General features: G+C 33.6%; 5 protein-coding genes across 11 annotated transcripts; 2 read left to right on the top strand and 3 right to left on the bottom strand.

Moving 5' to 3' along the window:
• Positions 1 to 317: 317 nt before the first annotated feature.
• On the bottom strand, positions 318 to 6,952 carry LOC120628943 (lipoyltransferase 1, mitochondrial). 6 transcript variants are annotated; one of them, XM_039897659.1, is made up of 6 exons: positions 6,780 to 6,952; positions 6,519 to 6,677; positions 5,534 to 6,024; positions 5,054 to 5,161; positions 3,094 to 3,307; positions 318 to 2,740 (listed from the first exon to the last, which is right to left on the bottom strand). In XM_039897659.1, exons 3-6 carry the CDS (start codon positions 5,909 to 5,911, stop codon positions 2,352 to 2,354), a joined length of 1,089 nt encoding a protein of 362 aa, XP_039753593.1. In that variant the 5' UTR covers positions 5,912 to 6,024; positions 6,519 to 6,677; positions 6,780 to 6,952; the 3' UTR covers positions 318 to 2,351. The 6 variants fall into 6 exon arrangements, with proteins under 6 accessions (XP_039753593.1, XP_039753584.1, XP_039753609.1 ...); XM_039897650.1 differs by having other exon boundaries at positions 6,770 to 6,952; XM_039897675.1 differs by lacking the exon at positions 6,519 to 6,677.
• On the bottom strand, positions 6,172 to 6,512 carry LOC120628977. The gene has a single exon (XM_039897687.1). The coding sequence runs from the start codon at positions 6,347 to 6,349 to the stop codon at positions 6,197 to 6,199; it is 153 nt and encodes a 50-aa protein (XP_039753621.1). The 5' UTR covers positions 6,350 to 6,512; the 3' UTR covers positions 6,172 to 6,196.
• A 254-nt stretch (positions 6,953 to 7,206) lies between the features above and the next one.
• LOC120633384 (cytochrome b-c1 complex subunit 7-like) lies at positions 7,207 to 8,007 on the top strand. The gene is made up of 3 exons (XM_039903590.1): positions 7,207 to 7,354; positions 7,432 to 7,479; positions 7,702 to 8,007. The coding sequence occupies exons 1-3, from the start codon at positions 7,324 to 7,326 to the stop codon at positions 7,947 to 7,949; spliced, it is 327 nt and encodes a 108-aa protein (XP_039759524.1). The 5' UTR covers positions 7,207 to 7,323; the 3' UTR covers positions 7,950 to 8,007.
• A 1,766-nt stretch (positions 8,008 to 9,773) lies between these two features.
• LOC120629413 (sorting nexin-17) lies at positions 9,774 to 23,307 on the bottom strand. Its single transcript, XM_039898356.1, has 10 exons — positions 23,250 to 23,307; positions 22,648 to 22,760; positions 17,778 to 18,075; positions 17,440 to 17,629; positions 16,674 to 17,028; positions 16,088 to 16,250; positions 12,927 to 13,148; positions 12,211 to 12,363; positions 11,850 to 11,996; positions 9,774 to 11,474 (listed from the first exon to the last, which is right to left on the bottom strand). Exons 3-10 carry the CDS (start codon positions 17,835 to 17,837, stop codon positions 11,334 to 11,336), a joined length of 1,431 nt encoding a protein of 476 aa, XP_039754290.1. The 5' UTR covers positions 17,838 to 18,075; positions 22,648 to 22,760; positions 23,250 to 23,307; the 3' UTR covers positions 9,774 to 11,333.
• Positions 21,826 to 25,853, top strand: LOC120629422 (proteasomal ATPase-associated factor 1). 2 transcript variants are annotated; one of them, XM_039898374.1, is made up of 7 exons: positions 21,826 to 21,896; positions 21,980 to 22,130; positions 22,282 to 22,598; positions 23,286 to 23,502; positions 24,136 to 24,268; positions 24,935 to 25,099; positions 25,511 to 25,853. In XM_039898374.1, the coding sequence occupies exons 2-7, from the start codon at positions 22,075 to 22,077 to the stop codon at positions 25,805 to 25,807; spliced, it is 1,185 nt and encodes a 394-aa protein (XP_039754308.1). In that variant the 5' UTR covers positions 21,826 to 21,896; positions 21,980 to 22,074; the 3' UTR covers positions 25,808 to 25,853. The 2 variants fall into 2 exon arrangements, with proteins under 2 accessions (XP_039754308.1, XP_039754301.1); XM_039898367.1 differs by lacking the exon at positions 21,826 to 21,896 and having other exon boundaries at positions 21,914 to 22,130.
• Positions 25,854 to 26,147: the final 294 nt, after the last annotated feature.

The raw sequence follows: 26,147 nt of genomic DNA on the forward strand, positions 1-26,147 counted from the left end.
TATACTTACTTAATTATTTTAGAAAGTCGGTTTTTTTGGCAAAAAATTGTTTTAGTTAAATACGTTTTATTTTTTACAAAAAAATATTAAACAGTATCAAAGATCCGAAAGATCCGAATGGAGTCGAAAATATTCACGGTTGAAGCAAGTCATTTTTAAATTTTTACCTACTTGGAAAAGTTAGATGGGCGATCTGGGATTCGAACTCGGCTCCCCGAAAGTGAAGTCAAAGTCCTGACCACTGACCTATCACCGCTTCACTCTCAAATCTAAAATCAAAGCCAAAATAGATATTGGAACAAAATGAAATAACTGCGTAGTAACTTTTAAAGCTTTATTTCAATACAGCTTAATAAAATATGAGATAGAATTTGTTAGTACATTACAAATAATAATAGCGGCTCCAATATCAAAGTAATATCAATACATCGAAAAAAGCGTTAACACAAAAATCGTACTTAAGTATAAATTATTCTATGCGTGCCTTATGTCCATTTCATACAAAAAAGGACCCGTTTGGGACAGTTGTTACAAACTGCGGATGAATGATGAAATGGTCTAGGTTAATAGTAGTCTAACATAAAATCGTTACAACATACAAACTACGTTATATGTTTTATAAGTAAAATTAATTGGGTAGATAAAATTAATTCTGTAATTAGATTAAAAATTTAAATTAAAACAAATGATATGATGCATTCTTGTAGCGTTCGGCACGTGAGTGCGACTCGCGGGTAGTTATCGCTATTTCACTCGAGGGAAGCGCCGTGAGGCAGAGCATTAGACAGAACATCTCCATACAACTAGGTACGTACAAAGTACCTTTTTGCTAATTTATTTTTAGAATGTAGATCAGTGCTTTACTGCCGACATCTGATGTGTAAATAAAGATCGTTTACCTAGAATTCTATTATATAGATTTTTTTTATAGAGATTATTCACTGTTTATTGGACTGAACCCATTTGATAGGTAGCAGACAAAAAGAAGCCTGGGTTTGATAAGGATTATTTTAAGGTAGTTTAAAAACAACTACACCAAAGTTATTATCATTTAAACGGGCCAATAACGGGAGCTCGAACTATAGCTCGAGCATAAAATTTGTTTACTCTTTTCGTTTATTAATTTGTTTGACTTTGATATAGAAAAATCTTCTAAAAATAGGTTACGAAAAATCTTTAGATGCATTAAAGCACTGTCTAACAGTGTTTTCTGGAAATTTGAAATAGATGCCACTCTTAACCACTGGTACTCCAAATTCCTATTCTTCTTTCATTGCTTTGACTCACAACAGTGCCCCTTTGAAATAGACATTAGAGACGCGACGTGATGTTGCATCAAGAGTACGACCCCGCAAATGTGTCAACTCTGTTAATTAAAACATCACAAATTCACAACGTTAACGCAACACCACGTTACGTGCCTCTAATAAACATTAAATAAAACTAAACTAAAAGAACACATAATAACGAAGCAAAATCAATTTGAGTATAAACAATAGAAAATTCCAAAATTTAATTAGGGAGTTAATAGCAAAAAAAATATGTTTTGATCATATAATTGTGCCCTCACTGCATTAGTACACAAAATTCTATTAACTTTAACAGATCAAGTATCAAAAATATTTACATCCTTTGTAATTTGTGATCAAATATAGCACTCTGGCAATTTAGTTTTTAGATTTGTGTACATAGGAATTGGTGCCGTTACATATCGTAGCATAATTTACAAGGTCGATCTAAACTACACCTTAGAACTTCATAAACCAAAAGGAGTAAGAAAATATTCTTGAGAACAAAAAAAAAGCAACACGTTCTAAAATAAAGTTCAATGGCGACGCACCTTTATAGTTTATACAAGCATTTCAAATTAACGAAGTATTTACACATGACTATTTCACCTTTGAACCATTTATATCTTAATATCATACACTACGCGATGAAATGTACAACCGTTGAACAAACAACTTATCTACTTATAAAACGACAATATTTACAACAAACAAAACACAATATAGCACCTATCGGATTTTTAGGAACCATCCGATAATTACGAACATGAACTTGTCAGAAAACTTGTTGCACAATTCGTTTTTAGATCCACACCATTTCCTGACGTCATAAATTTTTCTTTTCGATTACAATGTTATCATTAAAGTAATCATTATGATCGTGTAAGTCCCAAAATGCGAGAGTGATCTCCCGGAAACTAAGGAAGACGTCCAGCAGTGAACTTATATTAATCATATAATTTTATTCTAGCTCCCAGCTTCTTTTGTTACACTTGGCGTGGAACCTTGGACTCACTTCCCTTATCATGTGAAGTAATTAAAGGATGGCCCATACAAAACAAACTAGATAGTATTAACAACTTGATCGAAACATTTGGCGACAAACTGTTCTTTGTCGTCCAACTTTTTCACATCTCCGTGACGTGTTAACATCGCGTCCTCAAGAGCCGAAAGGGCCTCGGATGTGAACCTTTTGCCTTTAAGATGAGTTATAACGGACGCCTCCCCGTGGAATCCAGACTCCACTAAACCGGGAGGAATATTAAGAGTTACATCGTCGATAAGACCCTTCTCTACTGTCATGGAGATAACCAACTCCTGCGTTGCTGAGTATACTTTGGACGGCGCTAGAAGTTCCGCGGGTACAGGGAAGGATCGACTGACAGTGAACTCGGGTGTTCGACCGAACGCCCAGTCCCATGATTCTAGCTCGCTCTTCAGTTCCGAGAGACCTGTTAATTAAAAATGCAATTTTAACTTATAATTGTACTCTAACTACAATCGAAAAATCTCTCATTCGGCAAGGCTTGTCGAAATGTTTCTAAACAATCTGACGTCGATAAAATTAATTTGTTTATATTGTTTGTCTCAATTGCGTAAAATAATTTTTTTTAATGCAATATTAATGAAATTAAAAGGTCTGAAAAAATAGCACAAAAATCGAATGTTTACGGTAACACGTTAATCAGCACGAATCGTCGAAGAATTAGATGTTCGTTCACTAAACTAAAACTACTTGAACTACCTTGTTATTTACAAACGGCTTTATATAAAACCTGTTTGTAAAGAAATAGAGTAAACTCACCTGGGAACCAGTCTTCAGTGGGGTTGACGAATTGAAAACCTCTCTGTTTCAAGATCTGCCGTTCGCCGCCATCATCCAAACGCAGTGCTGGAGTCCTCAGGTACTCGTACCCGATCGCCGTTTGTAAAGCTTCCACGGTGACTTTGTTGTCCATATCAGCCAGATTCACGACCGGGGAAGGCGTGGACGCCGTCGCTGTCGTCTGTATGCCATGCTATATAAAATTAAGTGTCCTTAACATGACATATCGGGAGGAGTAGGTTGGGTTAATGTTAGCGGGACAGAGTGTTAATGGCACACATAACGAAAATCAAACAATAATTTAGACAAATCATTATTATAACTTAGGCTTCGGGGGCAATGTAGATACTCATTAAAGTTGGGCAGTTAGGAATGATTAATAACATAAATATATACAATGAAATGTTACATAAATCGATGATTGAATGTAAGCACATAAAATATGTTTGCTAGGGTATCACATTACAAAACTTTGAATTTCTTGGTTTTGTCTACTATACTATGCATGTATACTACATAGGTATAAACCTTCGTCTTTAATCTAGTCTATTTCTGTAAAATGCATTTAAATCCGTTGCGTACATTAATAGACAAATAAGCGTACAAACATCGGGAGCGACTTTGTTTTATATTTTGTAAGGATAAAGACGAAACGAATTATTTCGTGCTTATTCCCTAATTCCTCTACAGTCTGTAGAGAATGTACCTAAAGTTACGCAAACTGGGTGGAACAAATCGAAGGTGGTTCCCCTCGCTATCTGCTTATAGTCAATACCTAAGGAGCGTAGTTAGTTGCCTAAAAGCCAATCGCATCAAATCAGATCATTGTAGGTCTACGGCAAGGAATGTGACTAGGAATAATGAGGCTAATAGAATGATGATGATTTTAAATTAAATGGTTAGTGGGCAAGCCTGTGTGCGAAAAGAAAATGCACATTACACTACAAGCACTTTTTAATATAATAAACCTACAAATAGCCTAACGATATCTTAGTCTTTTTCTTTTGTCCTTAGCTAAATAAAAGGTAAAACAATCGCTGAAACGTGCAAGTTACACGCTGAGCTCTTACGGCGAAATACAAGAAAATTTAAACTATCAAAATTTAGACAGTCAATTGAATTTAAACTACCATTTTACTCCAATCCCTGAAGAAAACCGGTAAAAAGTTAAATAACGCTACTTGTTAGCCGCTGTAATTAATTTCTGCGAGTTCTAAGTAGTAAAAAAACCTAACAAATCACTTTAAAATATCCTTAATTATGTTTTTATAGCAGACGATATTAATAATTATGTAATAACTGTCGTTATCATATTATGCTATGTATACACAATTTTTTTTTTAGGTGAACTGTTGTTTTAAGTAATCTCTTGTCTTTCTTGTTTATAAAATGTACAAAGTACGTTTAAACTGTTAAATGTATCGTAAAGACAATAACATGACTCATATGGAAGTGTGATGACCTGTGACATAAATGAGCAATTCAAAACAGTGTTAGGAATTGTTACTTAAGGTCAATCCAACAGGCCACAAACAAACAATATCTTTATAAAATTTTATAGACTTTTATCATTTTTTTTTGGAATTTGCTGCATATAATTATATAAAACACTAGATAATTTAAGTGAATTGGCTTCCTATTCAATTGATTTGAAACTTCTAGTACATTTATAAAAAAAAGAACATGTAGCGAAAATTATTAACTATAAAATATGAATAACAAGGACTAGCAGAAAATATCTTCTCAACATTATTTATTATGGAGTATTATCATTACTCACTATACTTAGTGAATATTCATTAGAAGAATTGGAATGTAACTAATATAATTTTGCTTTGTGTGGTACACACTAATTACTTATTAATAAATTAAATAGGTTAACAGAATAACATATATGTACAAACAAACAGAATTGATTATATATGAACAAACTACTCACCTCTCTTTTAGCAAGTGCCTTGGTGAGATCTGCCTTGTTGGCATTGACTAGAAGAGTGCAGTGATGGTATCCGGTCAAGCGTCCTAATTTTGCAGCTGTTCCTGATATCTAGTAGCAACCATTAAGGAAATAAAAAAGTTTAACATACAATAATATTAGGAAACTAAACCAGAAGCTTTCAACCTTTTGTGGACAACTAACAACCATTCCATTACAGTTTTTTCTAATTATTATCAGCCCAGTTGGAATGTACATTATGTTCAAGACTGTAGATGTTGCTATGCCCATTGAATTTTAATATTAAATTGCAAAAGCAAAAATATCTAAGACTAATCCAATAACTACTCCTTGGTTCTATGTACTTGTACTAATATAAATCTGTTGAGTTGTCAATCTGGTCAACTACATGGAGAGTTTGGATACACTGAGGGTTTTAAATTTGGGTGAAAGTATTGGCTAACAGACATTTAAAAAGGATACTTTATATTTGTCTTGTACAATGATGTCATGACGATCATTGATGACAGATTTTATTCCAAATCCTCTGTACAGTGCTCTCTTCACCAGCTCCAAGTTGTACTTTCGATCATATCTTTCTCTTGGTGTGAAAAATGTAATGTTGAGATTACCACGGTCATGATACACAGTTCCCCCACCGCTGTTACGCCGAGCCAATGTTATCTCCTTTTCAGCTAAGAATGGCACATTAGCCTCAAGCCAAGGGTTTTGGTGTCTGCCGATAACAACACATGGCTCATTACGCCACACCATCATCACATGGTGGTTACTGAAGTCCATGTTCCGATACATCCAATCTTCCAGAGCCAAATTTGTGTTGATGTCCGTTGATTGAGACATGAACACTGACTTTGTGACCTCCCCCTCAGGCGGCAACTCATTGCGGATTTTCTTGCTGGCCAGATTCTTGCCTGTGGCCAGGCTTCTTGAACTAGTCCTTCTTGTCAACCCGACTACAACAAACATGTTGCTCATGGCAATCTTTCTCATCAGTGATTGTGCCATATTTAATGATTTATAGAAAACTGATACTTTTTTGTATGAACCTTTGACAGGCAGTCCCTTAAGTCTAAATTTCTTAAAATAACAGTCTATTGAAACAGAAGCACTAAAATGGTAAACACATTAATGCATAGAAAATCCGGCGTCAGTGTCTGCCGAAGAGAGGGAGATCAAGTATTCATGTAGGGCGATTGTCTGATGCAGCCACTTCCAGGTTTGGTGCAGGGTGTTAATTCGAAAACGAATTCCCAAACAGTCCCGACAGTCACTTGGCATTCCTCCTCTTGGATGCAGGATGAATAAAAAAATCAGAACACAAGTTATAAAACTTGAACTCAGGAACACTTACAAATTATTTGTTAATAAATTATTTAGCTTAACACGAACTGAATGCGAACTGATGTGCGATCGAGCATGAGCGTACAACAGAATGTGAAATAAGTACCTTCTGTCGTCTCATTTTATTCATGTTCACTGTGATAAGCGGGCCAAGGAACTAGGGGGTCGAGCGAGGGCACACTGAGTAGCAAACAAATAACTCGATAAGAACCACGAAACGGGCACGAGTAGCACGATCTTATCACTTGCTGTCGGTCGTATTTATCTGCAACATCACGAATATAGCGTGGATGCTTTGTACCTATCCGGAATATAATAATATATAATGAAAATTTGAAATTAGATAATCCTACCTACCTGTTATTACCTGGATATCATACAATATGAGTTTGGTCCTTTATCTACATCACTTTATACTTTTAACATAGTTCATCATAAGTCCGAAAATAAATAAGAAAAAAATTATTCAACAATTCAAATAGAAATAATGGATATTTTAATGGATTTTTCCACATTTTTATATTGCGACAGTTCAGTTGACACTTGTCAATTAACAGATTGACAGATGCCATTTGACAGAAGAGGATGACAGCAATGCTAAAAATCCAAAGAATTGGCGAAGTAAACTGTGCCGAGCAGGCATGACAAAAAGCCATTAACCCAAGATTACTTCTTTAAGACCTATTCATTTATTAATTTTTTATTTGAATTTACTATGTTATAAAACAAAGTATATCTTTGTTTTTTAAACTCGGCACATTTATGATATTCTCTTTGATTTTGACAGTTAGCACTTGACGTAATTAGTTATTACTAATCTGTACCCTGTAGTATAATTTCTGAAATTGCGTGATTTTTGCTGGATAATTGTTTCATATAAAAATACTCCCTAAAAACACAATTCATACGAAATGGCATTAAGAACTACGGCTGTACTTCGCAGTAAGTGGTCTATTCAACCTATAATTCATACTATTCCTTATTTCAATTTAGTTATTACATAACTTTATTTTTTTCAGGCAGCTTAAGCAAGTGGGCTTATAATCTTTCAGGATTTAATAAATACGGTACGTAGTCATATGACTTAACATTGCAATTATGTAAAATTTAGGTTCCGAAAGTTAGTGTCCGCAAAACTAGAAAAACAACTGGTGGATCATTTTCATTGCATTTCAAAGTGTTTATGTAATTTCTAATATATTAAATAAGCTAAAACGGAGCGTAGTAGATGTCATCTCGTATATTCTCACTGTATTAGCAATGAACTTAAACCAAAGATATAATTTTAGGCCTACAGCGTGATGACTGTTTGTATGAGAATGAAGATGTCCAGGAAGCTTTACGCCGTCTTCCTGCTCATGTGGTAGATGAGCGTAACTTCCGGATGGTGCGCGCCATGCAGTTATCCATGCAAAAGACCATTCTGCCTAAAGAGGAGTGGACCAAATATGAAGAGGACAAACTTTACCTCACACCAATTGTTGAACAAGTCAAGAAGGAAAGATTAGAGCGTGAAGCATGGGAGAAGGAATATTAGGTTCCTAGTGTTATGTTAATATTATTATCATTATTTAATAAACCTAGCCTTTATTCAATTTTCTTTGTGTTAATTTACTCTTGATTAACAACACATTTAAAATGCAGATTAATGAGGCATATTTTCCTGGATGCTATAGCTATAATTCTTAGTGATTCATTATATTATGGGTTATAACCTATAGAATTGTTGCAATGCAGTTATTTGACAAGCATCAATAATTGTTTTAAAATAATTCATAATTGCTATAAATGAAACCTTTTTATATTCTTTTTTTAAAGATTAAATAAAAACATTTTAGTTGTAAAAATGTTTTATTAAAAGAAACATTCCTCTTTAAAACATGAATAAAATTATGGCATGCAAGTTATGGCCAAAGAAGCAGATTAATAGGTAAGCACCCAACCTAAATATAACTGACAAGCATGTGCATACCTGCCAGTTCAAATTTAAGATGGGTGAATCCCTTGACTTGAAGTTTAAATTTAAATGAAATACAAAAATGGTCCCTAATCGTAAAATATTGATTTTCTTAAAAATTATATTATTAAAACAAGGTTTGCCAAATAACTGGCTACATTTTCACTAATGAGTAGATGTTTGTTTCTTAGAACATAAATACAATTATTAACTTAGAGACTTTGCTATGCAGGGCTTCAATCCCAGTTGATGGTTACCATTCCATTATGATAGCCAGTATCGAAGGTATTAGATATAAATGCACTACACCCTTTCAATTCCAATAAGAAATTTTCACTGTAATCTACAACTAGAAGTTGGAAGACCAACCTCGGGAAATTTACATATCTCTCATAATAGGTCTAAATTAGTAAGAACCTATGCAATGTGGAAGGGGACAAAATAAGTTGTACTCCTATTTATTAGTAGATATCCACTATTCTATTATTAGCAAGTTTGAATAGTTGAAAATTTATTATGGGTCTCCCCTATAGCCAATTATAGAAACTTTTATGTACTATGACAGTATTAAAATGGTAATAGCTTGCATTCATGTTGACAGACACCCAATTAAACCTTTTTTCTAGCTTTTTTTTGAGTGAATTATAAAAACCGAAAATAATTTCATTAATTGAAATAAGATTTTAATGCTCTGTATACCTTCTTTAACCTTTTATTAACGAAAATTATATTGATCCTCAATAACTGTAACAGCTATCTTATCACCCGCCTTCCGATTCCATCATCCCTGTGCCATGTGACTGTGGTGACAGGCTAAACACACAGGGTAAGATATATAATCTCAAATTAACTGAACACCTGCTTTTCTGCTTTATCAAAATAAATGGATGAATGGATATTTTTTATTTTATTCCACTAAAGTTATCTACTAACTGCAATCTCACTTGCTGGTAACTGATGATGTAGTCTATTAAACTCATTAGTTTTATTAAACCCATACCCCTAATCGATTTCTACGCGGCATCGTACTGGAACGATAAATCGCTTAGCTGCACGCCTTTGTTGGTGTGGTATAAATATTTGTTGAGGCTATATATCTATCTAACGGTGAATTATTGAAAATATTTATTTATTCACAATACTACTGTTTATATATTTAATTATATTCTATAATTTCTAATAAAATGAATGAAAGTAACTAATAATATCTTCATTATTTGATCTTTTTAGATAAAAAAAATGAATTGTATATATTTTCTTAAACTATTTTTGGCCGAAATAAAATAAGTCTTCTATGTAATACAATTATTTACATATTGGTTCTCCTTACAGATTAATCAGTATCATAATAAAATTTAAAAATTTTGTTAATATTTTGTTTTATTATTTATTTATTTTAATTTTCTATTCTCCTAGAATTTTAACACAATAAATATATTTTATTTCACTTATGAAATTATGGCATGGCAAGTGTATGGCCAGGACAAGATTGCCAAATATATCAAAAGAATTATAAATAGCATAGCCATAATTTTTTATTAAAACATTTATATTAAAAGGATAAAGTGTATAAACATCAATAATTATGTACATCTTCAAGATAAAATGAGAGTAAGTATAAATTTAATTGGCAATATTTTTTCTGGTGACCTTGGTTCTTTGGGAAATATTTGAATAGAGTAAGAAGACTAGTTAATAATTACATTATGATACAAGTGTACTAATTTGGGAAATAAAATCAAGGCGGTAGTAAAGGCTATAGCGCTGAGAGTTAAACAATGATAACATCACAGGCTGTGGTGCTGATTATCTCACACCAGTTGGGAAGCCCAAAAATACTAAAAATTTCTTTAGAACAGCTTGTGGCTTCTCGTGTGTTGCTAATGTCTACCTAGCTTGTGACTTATATACGGGACGAACTAACTGTACACTTCTGATTGTGGAACAAAAAATACTTATATTTTGAGACTTACACTTGTTATGTAATAGATAATTTGAACTAAAGTATGTAGGTATGCTCTCAGTATGTTATTATTAAGGTGGCATAACGTTTGTATATGCTGTATTTTTTTACGCTCTGACATATAAAAGGTGCTGTCTGTTTTGTAACAAAACACTGCATAACTATCCTGACTTTATAATAAGGCCCTAAATGTTTAATTGAGACTCGTGACAGAATACCATTTTCATGAGATGATTAGGATGACCTTGTGTTTTGTCTTAGTGTGTGTGTCAAACGTCTGTATCTGTTTGTTTGAACTGAAGTATGTAAGATGTACAATCTGCATATTGAATGAATGAATACGCTTTTATTGCACATTAAACTAAAGTACAAAAAATGTAATACTTAATACAATTCACATTTTATACAATTTGGGGTGTACATGTAATTTATTAATAACACATAAATTTTGTCTATTTGTTTTTATAGCATGGGCTTATTAGACTCAACAACTCGTTTCCCTTACAGCTTAGTTTAGAACCAAGAAGAGGCATCGTATTCTATTTGTCATTTCATCGGATACTCAATAGTAGAGTCGCTTTCGAGAACCGAAAGGTTCAAGGCAAAATAGACCTAATGTACAGTACGATTCAAAATTAAATGCGTCTGCGTGAAGTTAGCAGACGTGCGCTGTTACCCTCCCCGCTACACCGGACACTTAAATGTGTGTGGTCGCACGTCACGCAACGTCGTGCGCAAACTTCAGGGGCGCATTTACGTTTGAATCGTACTGTACTTAGTTTATGGTCGCAAACTCTGTGATACTATTTTGTACTCTGCCCAGAGCACTTGCTGTAGAATTGTAGGCATATTTAAGCTTTACAAACAGGGTACATACTTCCTTTTTTACTCTTGACGTTACTTTTAAAATATTATACTAAAAGCACTGTGTACAGTTAATTCGAACGCGATATACAGCCAAATTTATTCTCAGGCTACTTTGTATCACATATTTCTAGCATTTACAGTTCTTCATCACCAATAGCTTCGAATGCGTTGTTTTCCACACAATCTTTTCCGGATTTGAACGCGACAGACGCGAACTTCTCTGTGAGTTTCTGAACCGAGAATATTTCTCTAGAACTGCCGGAGGAGTCACCGTTCTAAAAATAAAATAAATTAAATCATAAAAAAAAAAAAAACGTAGCTGTAGAATTATAGGTCAAGGGAATGATGTTTTCCATTACAAAGCGCTTATCTGCGATATTCACACCTGATTCGGTTTAGGGCTAAGATATTTTCCTTTGATATTGGTCGGACTTAGTTAAGTTGAAAGTTAGAATTAGACAAAGTTATGTATGAAACATATCTGTCTCGTCTTAAGACTTTGTTTATTCTGAGAAAATTCAGAGTACGCTTTCGCCGTGAAATGCCACGCTTCCACTGCGGCAATGTTTGACTTTTCTCGTTCTTCGGATGCATCAACTCACAGTTGAACTGTTGAGGTCGTATCGCCAAAAAAAACAAAAGTGACTCACCACAGAGCTCAGTGTGTCGCTAGAGGAGGACGGAGTGATTAGATGCGTCGAGCCGTCACGTCGAAGGTACGCGAGACTAGCGCGCTTGCATCGCGGTGACGTCGGACCTTCTCCGTTCTTTTGACGCATCAACTCGTCCACTATTGACTAGAAACAAGAAAAAAATCATTACTAGCTACTTTCATGTGATGAATTTAAACTACTGGTATACCACCAAATATTTTCGTATATTAAGCATCAACAAACAAATCCAACGATAATTTTTTATTTTTATTAGTTTTTTGTCTACCACATGGAAGTGAATCTTAAATTTATAAATCAAACTATATTTACACTATATTTCTTTAATTTTTATCGTTACCTGTAAACACACACTTATAAATATAGCATGTTCCGTCCGAAGCGTCACCCAAACCAAGTTTTCTTTGCTAAGCAGATATTCAAATGATAGTTCGAAGTTTTTACTGGGCTCATCGAGAAGGGAATCATCCCCGTTTGTCTGCGTTCGCTCCAACTGTCAAAAAACCGTTAACCTATTATAAAACGCATACATCGATAGAGGAATCTCCTCTTTCTTGCGCTAAGTTTTTTTTTATAAATTACTGCCATAGTTTTCACTGAAAGATATCGGATGCAGACCAAACAGTACATGCAAAATAAAAACAAAGTCACTCCTGTAACTTTATGAGGTAGGCGTTGCGTAGTGTAGCGTAGGTATTAAGCGCGTGTCGGTCTTTTATCGTCAATAGGGTTGTCATAAGTAAACACTTTGAATGTTTTGAATTAGTTTGTATGGTAAAATAAATATGTTTCTTTTGATTTAATATTTTCACAGGGCGATTCCTTATGAAACATACTTATGCACCCTTCAACAGTATTTCGTAATTCAGTTACACGTTGTATATTTACACTAAACATTAAGCTGCAAACAATAATTGTGCCTTGTAAAGTCATCAACTTCTGAGAATGTTCCGATATCAGTTAGACATGTGTTAACACAAGTGGCGTGACGTCGGAATAGTAATGCAGTGTCTTGTCACACTTCAGTCTCTCAGACTAAATGTGTATTAAACTTACATTGTGCAAAGTTGTTATCCGCCAGCACCTCATCCTCGTGACTTTATACCGTTGTTCGTGACTCGGATTGGTCACACTCGCCAGAGTCAGCTCTTTGGATGCGAGAGAGACCCGTACGCGTATGGTGGCACTGTTAGGCTCGCCTACATTCACCGCGTCCGTTACTGCGTCACCGGCCGGTATACTGCTGTAGTAGCTTAGAGTTCTCGCTAATTCGATGTACTGGAAAGTAATAAAGCGGTGCTAATTCATTCGCGCTTGATTTCTAGTAGTAGTTAGAGCTTTTTGTAACAGAGCCCGTCCAGGGAAGTTATATCGCCATGTTTACTACTGCCGCCAAGATGCATTTCTGTGTTCCTGTACTGTGTTTAATTACAGGTATATGAGGCTTGACATATCCGTCTCAGGTTGACGGACGCAGGGTGACGTCCACATTTGGAGGACTTTTTTTACATGTTCTGCGGTGCGTTACTCTGTTTATAGGCGATGGATTTCCACTTACAATCAGATGCGTCATCTGCTTTATTCGTCAATTATAAAAAAAAAGATTGTTAAAGTAGCATTCTTAAGCGGTTACATGTTATATTTGCTCTGTCTAGACTCTAGAATTCGGTATGTATTTCCTTTCTATATGACATTACTAAATGTAAATAGCAGATGTGTGTAATGTATGAACTCATTTGTTATTGAATCATCCCAGTGACGAGGGGCATTCATCAAAACAGCCATTAAGTATGATATCAATTACTTGAATAACGCACCACATGCCCCCAGTACATTAAATACACATGGCATTCATTGTAAATAATATGACTTGTTAAAAATTACTTTTAATGTATGTAGTGAACAAGAATAATATGTTTTCAAATAATTATAGAGTTCAAAAAGTTTACTTGAACGGAAAGCGGTCTAAGGGGTCATTTCAGAAAATAGGAGTCCCTCAGGGATCTATATAAGGACCTTTTTAGTTTCTCATTTACATTCATAAAATCTTCTATTGCTAAGGACAATAACGGGATAGTTTTGTTTGCTGATAAGACATCACTGACCTTTAAAATTGAAAGACGTGAATCTAATCAAGACAATGTAAACAAATGTCTCGCTACAATTGTACATTGGTTTGAGGCTAATAATTTAGCTCTTAACGGAAAAAAAACTAAATATATTAAATTCACATTACCCAATGTTAAACAAGTAAAAACCGTTGTACAACTTAGTAATGAGGATTTGGATCTGGTAGATACGACAATCTTTCTAGGAACAACGTTAGATGCTTAACTTTAATGGGGCCCACATATACATCATTTCTCGAACATACTTAGCTCTGCCGCTTACGCGGTCAAAAAGATGAGTCATGTGACAGATATAGAAACTGCTAGGCTTGTGTATTTTAGTTACTTTCACCTCATTATGTCCTACGGTATTTTATTATGGGGTAATGCTGCTGTTCACTATTTTCGTGCTGGAGAAGAGGTCCTTTCGTGCAATATATAAAATTGGCCCAAGAGTCTTTAAGGGATAAATTTGAAGAAGTTAAAATAATGATGGTGTATGGTCAGTACATTTTTGAAAATTTAATTTATGTAAAAAAAAATATAACACAATTTAAAAAGAAACTGAATTTTAACCCTATTAAACTGCACAATGATGTTCACTTTACTAGGATACATAAAATTAATCATTCATTCAAGGGTATATAACAAATTAACAAATGAAATATCTGTGATGTCTCTGAACAAGTTCAAACTTTATATTTATTTATTTATTTATTCTCATCTTACATTTTTGTCATTACAGGAAAAAGTAAAACGTAAGGTTATGGGAAAATCCAATTGCAATATTAAGGATTACTTAAACGATGAAAAAGCTTGGGTGTGAATTGCTCTAATTTCATAGCCAAATGTGAATTGACTGTGAGATGATGATAACAAAAAAAAATACCAGGCTAAGTTTGTTGTGGGCTTTTCTTAGACAATGGCGCGTTTGGAACCATCGTAGCTTTAGGTTTAAGTCGTCGAAGATAGTTATCACCTTTACACAATTATGTTAACATATATATGTATGAACTCTTCATAAGTGTATGTGACAGGCCTACATGATTAAAGAATATGTAAGAAAATCCTTTTGTTATTGATGAATATTCAAACATACACTTGAGTCTAGACTCTAGTATATTTTAGGTTTCTAGAATATTTTCTTGTAGCGTAGTGTAGAAATAAGAAAATATTTTTAATATTAATAATAAACAAGTGTATTTTATGCTTTAGCCTCATATTCTTAAATTTTTTTCATGCAGTGGTAGAGTTCCAGGTCAATGTGACTTTCTGCTTAGAGATATTGCCCAGATTGACATGGACGAATTTTTTTTCTATTAGGGAAAAAACAATTCTATTACAACAAATTTAATAATTTTTTATTCAAATTTATTAGTATAGTAATTATTAATGGCCCATAATTGCAATGGCAACCACGTAATTCAGACCGGAAAACAGATTTGCAACATTGCTGCTTAGCGTCAAAAATACACCACCTTGTTCTCGCTCTTGTTATCCTAATCCTAAGGTTGCCTGGCAGAGATCGCTTTTAAGCGATAAGGCCGTCTTTTGTATTCTTCTCCAGTTTTTGTGTTTCTCTCTATTCGTCCTTTATTTTCCTAACTGTGTAGTGGTGTACAAATAAAGAGTTTAAATAACTAAAAAAATAAAAATAAGCATGGCTATAGAACTTCCCTGGACAAGCTCTGTCACAGCTCTACTACTACTACTGAAGTGGGTTTGTTTTCTTTGTTGCAGCATCCTTTACACATATCATAAGAGGAGTAGGGATACTCAGGTGAACTCCCAGTTTCTCGCAAAAACTCGTAAATGAGAAAATTGAATTTTTTTTAAGGATTTTTTTACCTTAATTCTGTTTAGGAAAAAACCATAGCAACAGTCGAATAATCAGGAAATTTGTAATTGTAGAGGAATTGTATTACTTTCAATGGCTAGCTTTCAGGTGGTACAAAGTTCACCAGCTTCTCTAGTTACATAAATAAAAGTTGCTATATCCATTGCTTGCTTTTCCCATTGTTGTTTGGCTATGATGATAATATTTTGTATTTGTTAACTTAAAATTAAAGTATCAAGGGTTTCAGAATACTCTAGTTAGCTACAAATTACCTCTCTCTTTTGTTTCTTTGCTTCATATGAGGACAGGATCTCTTTAGTTTCTGAATCTGCTGTCATCCAATTCAAATCTAATTCCTCTATAAGTTGTAGATATAATAAATCTAATGGTACTCTGTCAATCATTAGATCAATATCATAACATGGGTCCCAGTAGCTGAAAAAGAAATAATAGTACTGATATGTTATTCTGTTCTGATATGTAAAAATAAAATTAAAGATGTTTAATATATTGTTTTATTTTTGCATAGTAATACTATATGTTATATAAAAAAAAAAGTCTCACAAAAACTATATAAAACCTCCGTTTTTATTTTCTACTTTTAGGATCAATAAAATTAATTAATTGATTGCATTGCCCTGCTATTTTAATGAAACCAATTTTAGGTTGTACAAAGGTAACCTAAAATAATAATTACACATTTTATTTTACAATTCAAACAGGCAAAGTGAAGTTTTATAAGTTTGCCTTTTAGTGATGCTACCATTCAGATAATCTTATAATATCATTAGGGAGTGGTTGGTTTTAATAATTTAAATAATTATTATGATGATTAAAAGATAAAATGATATACCCTACCTTTTTCTTAAAACAATCTTGTCTTCAGGCCTGACATATTTTTGAGAAATATATGGAGATTCATAATCCTCTAATTTCTTCATACAAGGTTGGCAATCTTTAGCACAGCTCCAATTAAAAAGGTATAAAGAGAAATATTTTGTAAAGTCTTTTGATAAGTTCACATAATTACAAGCAATATCTAAAACAGTACTGGAGGAGTCTGTGGATGACACAGACAGAGGTATTCTATACCCATTCATTAGTGATATTTCTATGTCCACTACATGGACTCTTACGGAATGTGTTTCTTGTTGAGCCGAAAAAAGGAATGTAATCAGAATACCTGAATTTGCAAATACTGGATTCTGTCCAACTAAAAAAATAAAGCATTCATATGTCACATAAATAGATAATAAATATCCTATAACATTTATACAGTGGAAATGATAAACCAATAATATTATGTCTAAATTTTATAATTATCCAAAAACTATTAACACTGGTGTAGAAATTATGTGCCATCATTATTATCAACCAATTAACAGCCCATAATAGGGCTTAGGTGAGAAGGGTTTAGGCTATAGTTACACTAGCCAAGTGTGGATTGATGGACTTCACACATTCTTCAGAACATAATGGAGAGCTTTCTAGCATGCAGATTTTCTCACTTTGCTTTCCTTCACCCTTACAGCAAGTGATATTTATATTTCAGAAGCAGACAACTTTACAAAGTTAGTGGTGTGTGCTGGGGTTTGAATCACTCTGTAATATTATGATACATTACCTGATTGAACATATTTTTCTAGCAGAATTCGTCTCTCATCTAGTTGAGAATTTGTTAAAAATAATTTCTTAGGCGGAAATTGTGGTAATTTGATATGTTGAAACTGAGCCTGCAATTGCTCATGTAGGCTGAGCAGTTGCTTGTACCGAGCAGTACAGTGAAAAAACCCATCAATATAGATGTTGAAGCCCTTCAAAATAAAAAAAAATATTAAATTAACATGCAATACAAAAAATAAAAATATGTCTTACATACTGAAGCAATATTTTAATGATAGTATAAAAAATTGACGCCGAGGAAACTTCTATAAATATGAAGTGATTATTAAAAATATTTACCGTGTAAGTGATTCCATTATCGTCGCGAAATTGTTGCAAATCAGGAATAGAAAAATGCATTTTCACAATAGAAACTAAGATTAAATGACATAACTTTTCTAGTAAAGAATGTTTATTTTAGCAATTCATTTATTTATAAGAATAATTTTCCTCAATCATGGAATCAAAGCAAAAAACAAAATATATATATTTATTTACTGGTCTGTGAACAAAACATTAATTCGCCCACTTCACTTCGAGTCAAATGTCAAATGTCCATGTCAAAGACAAAATGAGTTGTTTTTTTCCTGTTTCTTTCCTGTAAGCAGAGGTAAATCACCGTAAAGCCATATCTAAATGTCAAAATGTGTGTTCAATGGTGTCTGCATTATTAACTGTGTGCTGCTGTCCATCTGGTCTTATTTTTCATACACCGAAAATTACTTTTGACAACAGGTAATATAAGCCTATTTCCTAGGTAAAACCTATTGTAGGGGCTGAAAATATTTATCACTAACGTAAAACTAACACTTTTGAAACGTCAAGTCAGTCTGTTTGTGTCTAGTGACTCTAACAACACCGGTTTGGAAGGCAGATTCCACTGAGAAGAGCCGGCAAGAAACTCAGTATATTGCTCTTTCCCAACTTCATTTTAGAAAAATTGTTAAGATGATTGAATTATGAGAGCGGAGTGGCCTGCTTCCAAGCAGCGTTGTTGGTAAAGAATTCAACAATCGTGTAGTAACCACGATTGGTTAAATGTGTTTTGATAATATATTGTTTAAACTTAGGAAAAGGTAGATCTAATAACTTGGGTATCATGTTATAAAAGCATATACCCATCGCACCAAATGATTTCTGTACTTTTCTCAGATGATATGCAGATATCACTTATCCGTCCGTTCCTAGTAGGTCGATTGTTTACATCGACTTTTTTTTTAAAATTACTTATGTGTTGTATTAAAAAAGATTATATTATTATAAATATATTGTGAGGCTACTGTGAGTTTACCTATTTCTTCAAATTTGGCACAAAGGAATTCGCATGATATAAGTTTATATATCGGTCGCACAACTCTTTTCTGTAGTATAAATCTAGTTTCTATATAAGCAGCTCTGCTCCATAACAGGTTCTAATACGACATTACACTATGGAAGTATGCAAAATAAACAAGCCTAGCAGAGTTAACATCTGATAACTATCTAATTTTTCTGACAACTCAGCTAAGCTGAGCTTTTCCGCTAGTGTCTTGATATGGGCATCCCACTTTAGCTTACAATCCATGGTAACTAAGAGAAAAACTGTGGATTTCTCCATTTTTAATGATTCTCCATTTATGATTACTTTTTTTATCAACTTTCTTTTAATTTGATCACATAAATTCCATACAAAATAAGTTATTAACAGTAAACCAGTGAGATACATGCGACATAGCACTGCTTACATCGTCAGAATTGTCTTTACTTCTTTCAGTCTTAAATATGAAAGATGTGACATTTGCAAACAGTACAATGTTACAAGTGTTATTGACATTGTGTGGGAGATCATTTATATACACTTAAAATAGAAAAGGACCCAAAATTGAGCCCTGTGGGACGCCTATTAAGGTTGATGTACCCTGAGACTTTATATATTTTATGCATACCCTTTGTGTTCTATCACTAAGATCAAATTAAGTGCATCATTTTTGATGCCGTAGTGGCTTAGTTTAAGTAATAAGGTTTTATGTTCAACGCAATCGAATGCCTTGGATAGATCACAATAAACATCAATGGCACTCTGCGAACTTTCGCACGCGTCATAAACATTTTTAATAAGTTTAGCACCCATATCCGTTGTGCTACGACCTTGGGTGAAGCCATATTGTTCCGGATGAAGAAGGTTTTTGACATGATTGAAATGAAATTATTCAATAGTTTATTAAGTATAATTTTTTATATAATTAAGATATAAAAATTATACTTAATATGTATAATTAAGATCTGACTAAGTGCTGGTAAGACTGTAATCGGCCTGTAATTATTTAGGTCTTTTTTATTTCCAGCTTTAAATACAGGAATAAGTTTTCCATTTTTCATTAAATTTGGAAAAATTATGGATAAGTAAGGTGGCAATTGTGTTTATAATGTCACAGACATCACTATCACAGGCTTTTAGATTTTTTTCAATTTTAACAACTTGAAATTCTTTATAATATGGCTCTCTCTCTCTATTACAGGAAAATGTGCCTGAGTTTAACCATTCTTTTAAAATCGGTCATGTTAGTGGCTCTGACGTTATTGAACCCTTTAAATTATTAATTAATAAAAAACAAATGATCTGTGGGGCATTTCTGTAAACGTTGTCAAATCATTAATTGATATTGTTGCACCCGATTCAGCCTTAATATTTAATAATTGTATAGATTGTAGCGTGTTTCCTGACTTAATGAAACTTAGTTAAATAGTTCCATTGTTTAAATCGGGTAGTAATTCTGACCCCACTAACTTTAGACCAGTATCCGTACTACTCACTTTCAGTAAAATCTTTGAAAAACTCATTTTATATCAATTACTTGACCATTTTCATAAGTATAATTTACTTCATATTAAGCAATTCGGTTTCACACGGGGTCGCTCGATAATCGACGCAGGTTGAGCTAATACAAAACATATTTGAAGCCTGGGAGCCTGTGACTTATCTAAGGAGTTTGATTGTGTTCAACACGAAACGTTAGTTAGGAAACTACACCACTATGGAATTCAGGGTGTAGCTCTAGACTTAATGAGTAACTATCTACGCGATAGAATTTAGAAAGTAAATGGAAAACGGTCTAATGGATCACTTGTGAAAATAGGTGTCCCACAGGGGTCTATATAAGGACCATTTCTGTTCCTTATTTACATTAATGACCTTCCTTACCTTGCCAAGGACAAACACGGGATAGTTCAGTTTGCCGATGATACATCACTGACTTTTAAAATAAATCGACGTGGATTAGCTTTTGACGACGTAAACAACTCTCTCGCTAAAGTGGTACAGTGGTTTGAAGCTAATAATTTGGTTCTTAACGGAAAAAAAACCAAGTGTATAAAATTTACTTTACCTAATGTTAAACACGTGAAAACCACTGAACTACTTAATAATGAGGAACTGAAACTGGAGGATACGACAGTTTTTCTGGGAATAATGTTTGATTCTAAACTTCAATGGGGCCCTCATGTAAAAAAATTATCGAACAGGCTTAGTTCTGCTGCCTATGCGGTAAAGAAGATACGCCATATGACCGACGTAGAAACTGCTAGACTGGTATATTTTAGTTACTTTCACAGCATTATGTCATATGGAATTTTACTATGGGGTAATGCTGCTGATATTACAGAAGAGGGCTGTTCGTTCGATCTACAAAATGGGTCATTGAGAGATAAATTTAAAGATTTTAAAATAATGACAGTGTAGTCACATAAAATTCATAATTCGTTTAAAGGAAATTGCATGCAATTCTACAATAAACTACTAATTGACATCCTGGAGATGTCTCTTAAAAAGTTCAAAGTTTGCATTAAACGTAAGCTTATAGAAAAGTCCTATTATAGTATAAAGGACTACGTAATCGATAAAAAAGCTTGGGTGTAAATTATTGCTCTAACCAGGTTGCTCTTCTTATAATTTTAAATGACATTGTGAGCTGGTGATAACAAAAAAAACACCCGGCTAAGTTTGTTGTGGGGTCTTAGATCAGGACGCGTTTGGAACCCTCGTAGCTTTAGTTTTAAGTTTACGAATGTGCTTATCGCCATCATCTCACTACCGTGTAATTCTTATGTACGCATCAAAAGTGCCACCTATGGGCCTACTTGAATAAAGATATTTTTGACTTTGACTTTGACTTTGGATGCAGATATATTTTTGAATTAAAAAAAAATGTTGCACACTTTAACGTTGTCTATTAATAAACTCCTAGCTGCTGTGTATGAGGAACTGAGGAATTTAGAGGCTTTGTCAATAAGATGGAAAAATGTCAATTAGCTCACTGAAGTAGGTCGGTTACTCAGCTGTTAAACTTGAAACTTGGCGCAACTATAGTGCTCAATTGTAACCTGTGTTATAGTAACGCTCGAGTAATACTATTCTGTGAACTGACGTCTGAAAAAAAAATGGTGGTTGTTTATGTTTTAAAATGACTCGAGGAAATTTCAAATTTTTTCTTGTGTTCACTCTTGTATCTAATTTATTATTTTAGCACCTAGGTTGAACATTCGGAGTAAAACAATATTTATAAATATAGTAAGAAACGGGAACTTCGAGTGTCTTCTTTCGTACTAACTAGAAAAAACTATGTCTAATTTAATGCCGGTGGTTACTATACAATGGGACTGGCACGAAATTCTAAGGTATTTTTAACTATTAGATCATTATTTTTTAAACTGAAAGTAGTTTTCGAATAATTATAACACACATTTACCCAATTAACCTAATCAAATATTATTATTTTAAACCTAACTTTTTTTATGAAGTTTACAATTATTATTCTGTATCTATCAGGTTGCCAAATGATGAAGTATGGATATCAGCCAAATATTTAAACACTAACAGTGTTCATGACAAAGTATGGACCACTCTAAACAAAACTGAAAGGAAAATAAAAATAAATCTATCTGAGGCATATCAATTCATTTCGCAGTCTAATCTATGCTTAGTTTTAAAACATATGGAATCTGGGTTGAAGATAGCCTTCGTAGCAGCAACTAAGGCGCATAATGTACATAAGAAGGCTGTGTTATCTGTTGCATTGGCCGAAAATGCATTGGCTGTGTCTTCATGTGAGGAAGATAAGCTTTTAGTGTGGGACACAAGAACAAGTAAGCTTATTTATATTCCAATCAATATTCATTATTATTAACTTATTACCTGCTTAAATCTCACCAGAATATCTCACTTCAGGCGATAGTCCACCACTCTAACCATGTGCTGGTGGACTTCACATGCCTTTGATAACATTAACTGGGTTGACATTGTGGCATCTAAAAGTGGTTACATAGCTAATGAAATGTGAAGTGGCAATTTTGAGATTTCAGCTTTGCCATATTGGAATTTGGGAAATGCCACTAAAATGTTTATTAAAAAAAAAAAAAAAAACATTCAAAATTAGTTAATAAACTCGTAAATAATGCAACATAGTTATTATTTAGACAATAAGGTTTAACTTGTATATTATACATTTAAATTTTATGCTATTGGCCCAATAAAGAAATCATATATTGTACAAATGAGCACAGTTTAACTTTGTTTACCTATTTGCAGAATATTCTATAAAAACAAGTGGCAAAAATTCATGATTAAACTCAATTAAATATCATTAGTGCTCAGAGTAGAATACAAATGGTAGGTAGGGTGTAATGGTACTACCATGCACCCTGTGAGACTCCTAAAATTTACTTTTATTGTTATTGCAATAGGTGCTGCCCCAAAGGCAAAGTTTGAGTGTCTGACTGGTGATAGCAATTTTTTACTCTCGGTCTGTGCTGACTGTAACATTTTCTTCACAGATGAAGCACTTTTGGATTTGGATGGCCATGGTGGTCCAATTTACAAGTGCAGGTTTTTCCCCTCTGGTATTGTCGTGATTTCCTCTGGGGCAGATGGTTCTTGCAGGATCTGGTCTGCTGAGTCTGGAATAAACCCAGTAACATTAAAAGGTCACACTATGTCAGTTCCTGATGTTTGCATAGTTGAAAAAGGCAGGAATGTAATCTCTGTAAGCAAGTAAGTGAAAATAAACTAATTGCACAATGCACAGTCATAAAACTACCTTTCGTCCAAGTAAAAATATGCCATAAGTACGTTCAGCCATTCAGAATAACGGCAGTAATTAAAAGACAACATAAAGTTGTCCATAGCAGATATATACCCACATGTATTTTTGTTTTTGTTTGTACTAAACATATAGTAATTATGTTTAAATTAAAAATTTAAGAAGACTCCATATTTTAATATAGTGTACAGTATTCAACTAGTCAAACCCTTTCATTGGTTTTAATGGAGTATATAAATGGAAGTTTTAAGAAATATGTAATCCACCTTTTTATGGCGGCTGCCATCTTGGCCCGATTTTCATCAAACATTGCTAAAAACACTCCTAACTAATACTTGCACCTTTCAAACAAATTAAAATCATCCGTATGTAAGCTACGATGCTACAGACCGACAGACAGACATGCAAGCACGCATGCACCCACTCACGCTCGCACCTTTTCACGCACGCACCTTTTCACGCACGCATCTACACACGCACCAACCTACACGCGCACGCACCTACACTCACACTCTCTCACACACAAACAGATACACACATTCTGTTTCATTTTTAAATCAAAAAATTTAATAATAATCTTTCAGAGATGGTTTTGCAAAATTATGGGATATTGGTGAGTCACAGTGCCTGGATAATATAATTGAAGGACATGGACCCATTAATTGTTGTGCTATTGCAGTGACTACTGATGAAGTGGAAATTGAGAATGAAAGGGAGGTAATTTATCAGATTTATCATATGAATAATACTTAATTTAAGCTGTCTACATATTCATTAATTGATCTTAGGTTAAGAGTAGTGTGTTATGAAACTTTTGGAAGAAGTAATCAGCAGAACATTTTTCCTGTGCTATTTACAATCTGTTTCCTTTCTATAGATATTTAAATCCGTAAATTCAGAGACTCAAACATTGTGTAAATATTTACATGTAAGCATACATAAAATCATGGTGTTATCAATCATAATTTCAAGGGGTGATAGCCTACTGCCTACCGCTTAGAGCATCCGCTCCCCGTATGGGGAGACTGAATTCAATTCCCAGTATGCACCTATAACTTTTTAGATTTATGTGCTTTTTTTATTTTTGCAATTAAATATCACTTGCTTTCACTGTGAAGAAAACATCGTGAGGAAATCTGCATGCCTGAGAGTTCTCCATTATCTCCTTCAGGGCATGTGAAGTCTACCAATTCACTTTGCGGTGTTGTTTGATAACAGACCTTCTCATATTGAGAGGAGCCTTGCCCTGTCTTTTTAATAATGCTGTACATAAAATACCATTGAACTATACAACATTCAAGGAACAAGGAAGATTCATATAGTTTGGGTAATTTACCTAAACTATATGAATCTTTTATTTCAAAAAATTATATAATTTTACAGGTAGAAACAGGAAATAAGGCCCTAGTAGTAGGGTGTGAGAATGGATTTATCATATGTTCACATGTGGGGAAAAGGCAAGACATATTTAGGAAAGAAATGACATCTGCATGTAATGCATGTACTATTGTTGATCAAACCATTGTCATGGGGTGCGAAGATGGAAAGGTAAGAGAATTTTCTTAATGCATCCTGAACTTAATAAGTTTCAATATTAAATCTGTTTAGACACAGACCGATTGTTTTTATGACTTTAAATCCCCCCACTTATGAGTCAATCTTAAAAGAAAGACATATGCTATAATGGTTGTTGCATGATTGTATATAGCCTGTAGCCTTTATCAATATAGACTATGCAACACAAAAATATTTCTCCAATTCAAATCAGTAGTTCCTGAGGTTTGTGTGTTTAACCAAACAACCTATTCAGCTTTATAATAGTACAGATTTAGAAGTCTAGATAACTATGTCGCGCAATTAGAGGTTCAAGACTGTCCATAAAAAGGGGGAAACTAATTAGTCATTTGCATATTGGGGCATAGTTCACTACAATACTACATAACTGACAAACTTTTTCAGCTTGTACTTCTCAATCTACAAGATGGTACAGTAATAAAAGAAATACACGAATCGGCGAGTCCTGTTTTTTGTATGGCAACGTTGTCGAATCACTTGTTCGCAATAGGAAGGCAAGATGGAAACTGCGTTGTCATATCAATAAAAGACGAATTTGCTGCCGTGAGGGTTCAGCTGACCGGATCGGATTGTGATGGAATAAGGGATATAGCTTTTAATGGAAAATGGATCTTAGCTGCTTGTCGCGATTCTTATATAAGGAAATATGATTTTAATCAAATCAGTGTTCATTTTAAGTGATCGAATTAAATGAATTTTTAAGAAATGTAATCCAGATTTAAATTTTCTCATGGTGATTTAATTTTTAATGAAATTGAGAAAAGCTTGACTAAACTTTCTTCGTTCTTTATTACATAGTTGAAAATATAAATTCAGTAAGTGATATAAATTATTCGAAAATGCTTATAGAGAAGCGGAATTCAGATGCTCATAATTGTTGGACACTCTGTAATTAATTACCTACCAAGTATTTATAAAAAGTTAGTGAGTAAGGAAAATTATATTATTATACAAATATATGAAACTGCTAAATTAGCTTGTTATAATAAAATATAACATTGCACGGTGTATTTTTGATTTT

This window comes from Pararge aegeria, chromosome 2, assembly GCF_905163445.1.
Source record: "Pararge aegeria chromosome 2, ilParAegt1.1, whole genome shotgun sequence".
NCBI classification, from domain to species: Eukaryota; Metazoa; Arthropoda; class Insecta; order Lepidoptera; family Nymphalidae; genus Pararge; species Pararge aegeria.

Bases quoted from the DNA above. Each gene is read 5' to 3' on its own strand.
- LOC120633384 (XM_039903590.1), top strand. From the start codon at position 7,324: ATGGCATTAAGAACTACGGCTGTACTTCGCA. The intron at 7,355-7,431 runs GTAAGTGGTCTA...TATTTTTTTCAG, and splicing joins AACTACGGCTGTACTTCGCA to GCAGCTTAAGCAAGTGGGCT. The intron at 7,480-7,701 runs GTACGTAGTCAT...ATATAATTTTAG, and splicing joins TTCAGGATTTAATAAATACG to GCCTACAGCGTGATGACTGT.
- LOC120629422 (XM_039898374.1), top strand. From the start codon at position 22,075: ATGTCTAATTTAATGCCGGTGGTTACTATACAATGGGACTGGCACGAA. The intron at 22,131-22,281 runs GTATTTTTAACT...TGTATCTATCAG, and splicing joins GACTGGCACGAAATTCTAAG to GTTGCCAAATGATGAAGTAT. The intron at 24,269-24,934 runs GTAATTTATCAG...ATAATTTTACAG, and splicing joins AAATTGAGAATGAAAGGGAG to GTAGAAACAGGAAATAAGGC.
- LOC120628977 (XM_039897687.1), bottom strand. From the start codon at position 6,349: ATGCCAAGTGACTGTCGGGACTGTTTGGGAATTCGTTTTCGAATTAAC.
- LOC120629413 (XM_039898356.1), bottom strand. From the start codon at position 17,837: ATGCATTTTTCTATTCCTGATTTGCAACAATTTCGCGACGATAATGGA. The intron at 16,251-16,673 runs GTAGGGTATATC...TTTCTTTTTCAG, and splicing joins AAGATTGTTTTAAGAAAAAG to CTACTGGGACCCATGTTATG. The intron at 11,475-11,849 runs GTGAGTCACTTT...TTTTATTTTTAG, and splicing joins GCGACACACTGAGCTCTGTG to AACGGTGACTCCTCCGGCAG.
- LOC120628943 (XM_039897632.1), bottom strand. From the start codon at position 6,076: ATGGCACAATCACTGATGAGAAAGATTGCCATGAGCAACATGTTTGTT. The intron at 5,162-5,533 runs GTATCCTTTTTA...GGTTGCTACTAG, and splicing joins TTGTACAAGACAAATATAAA to ATATCAGGAACAGCTGCAAA. The intron at 3,308-5,053 runs GTGAGTAGTTTG...AATTTTATATAG, and splicing joins AGGCACTTGCTAAAAGAGAG to CATGGCATACAGACGACAGC.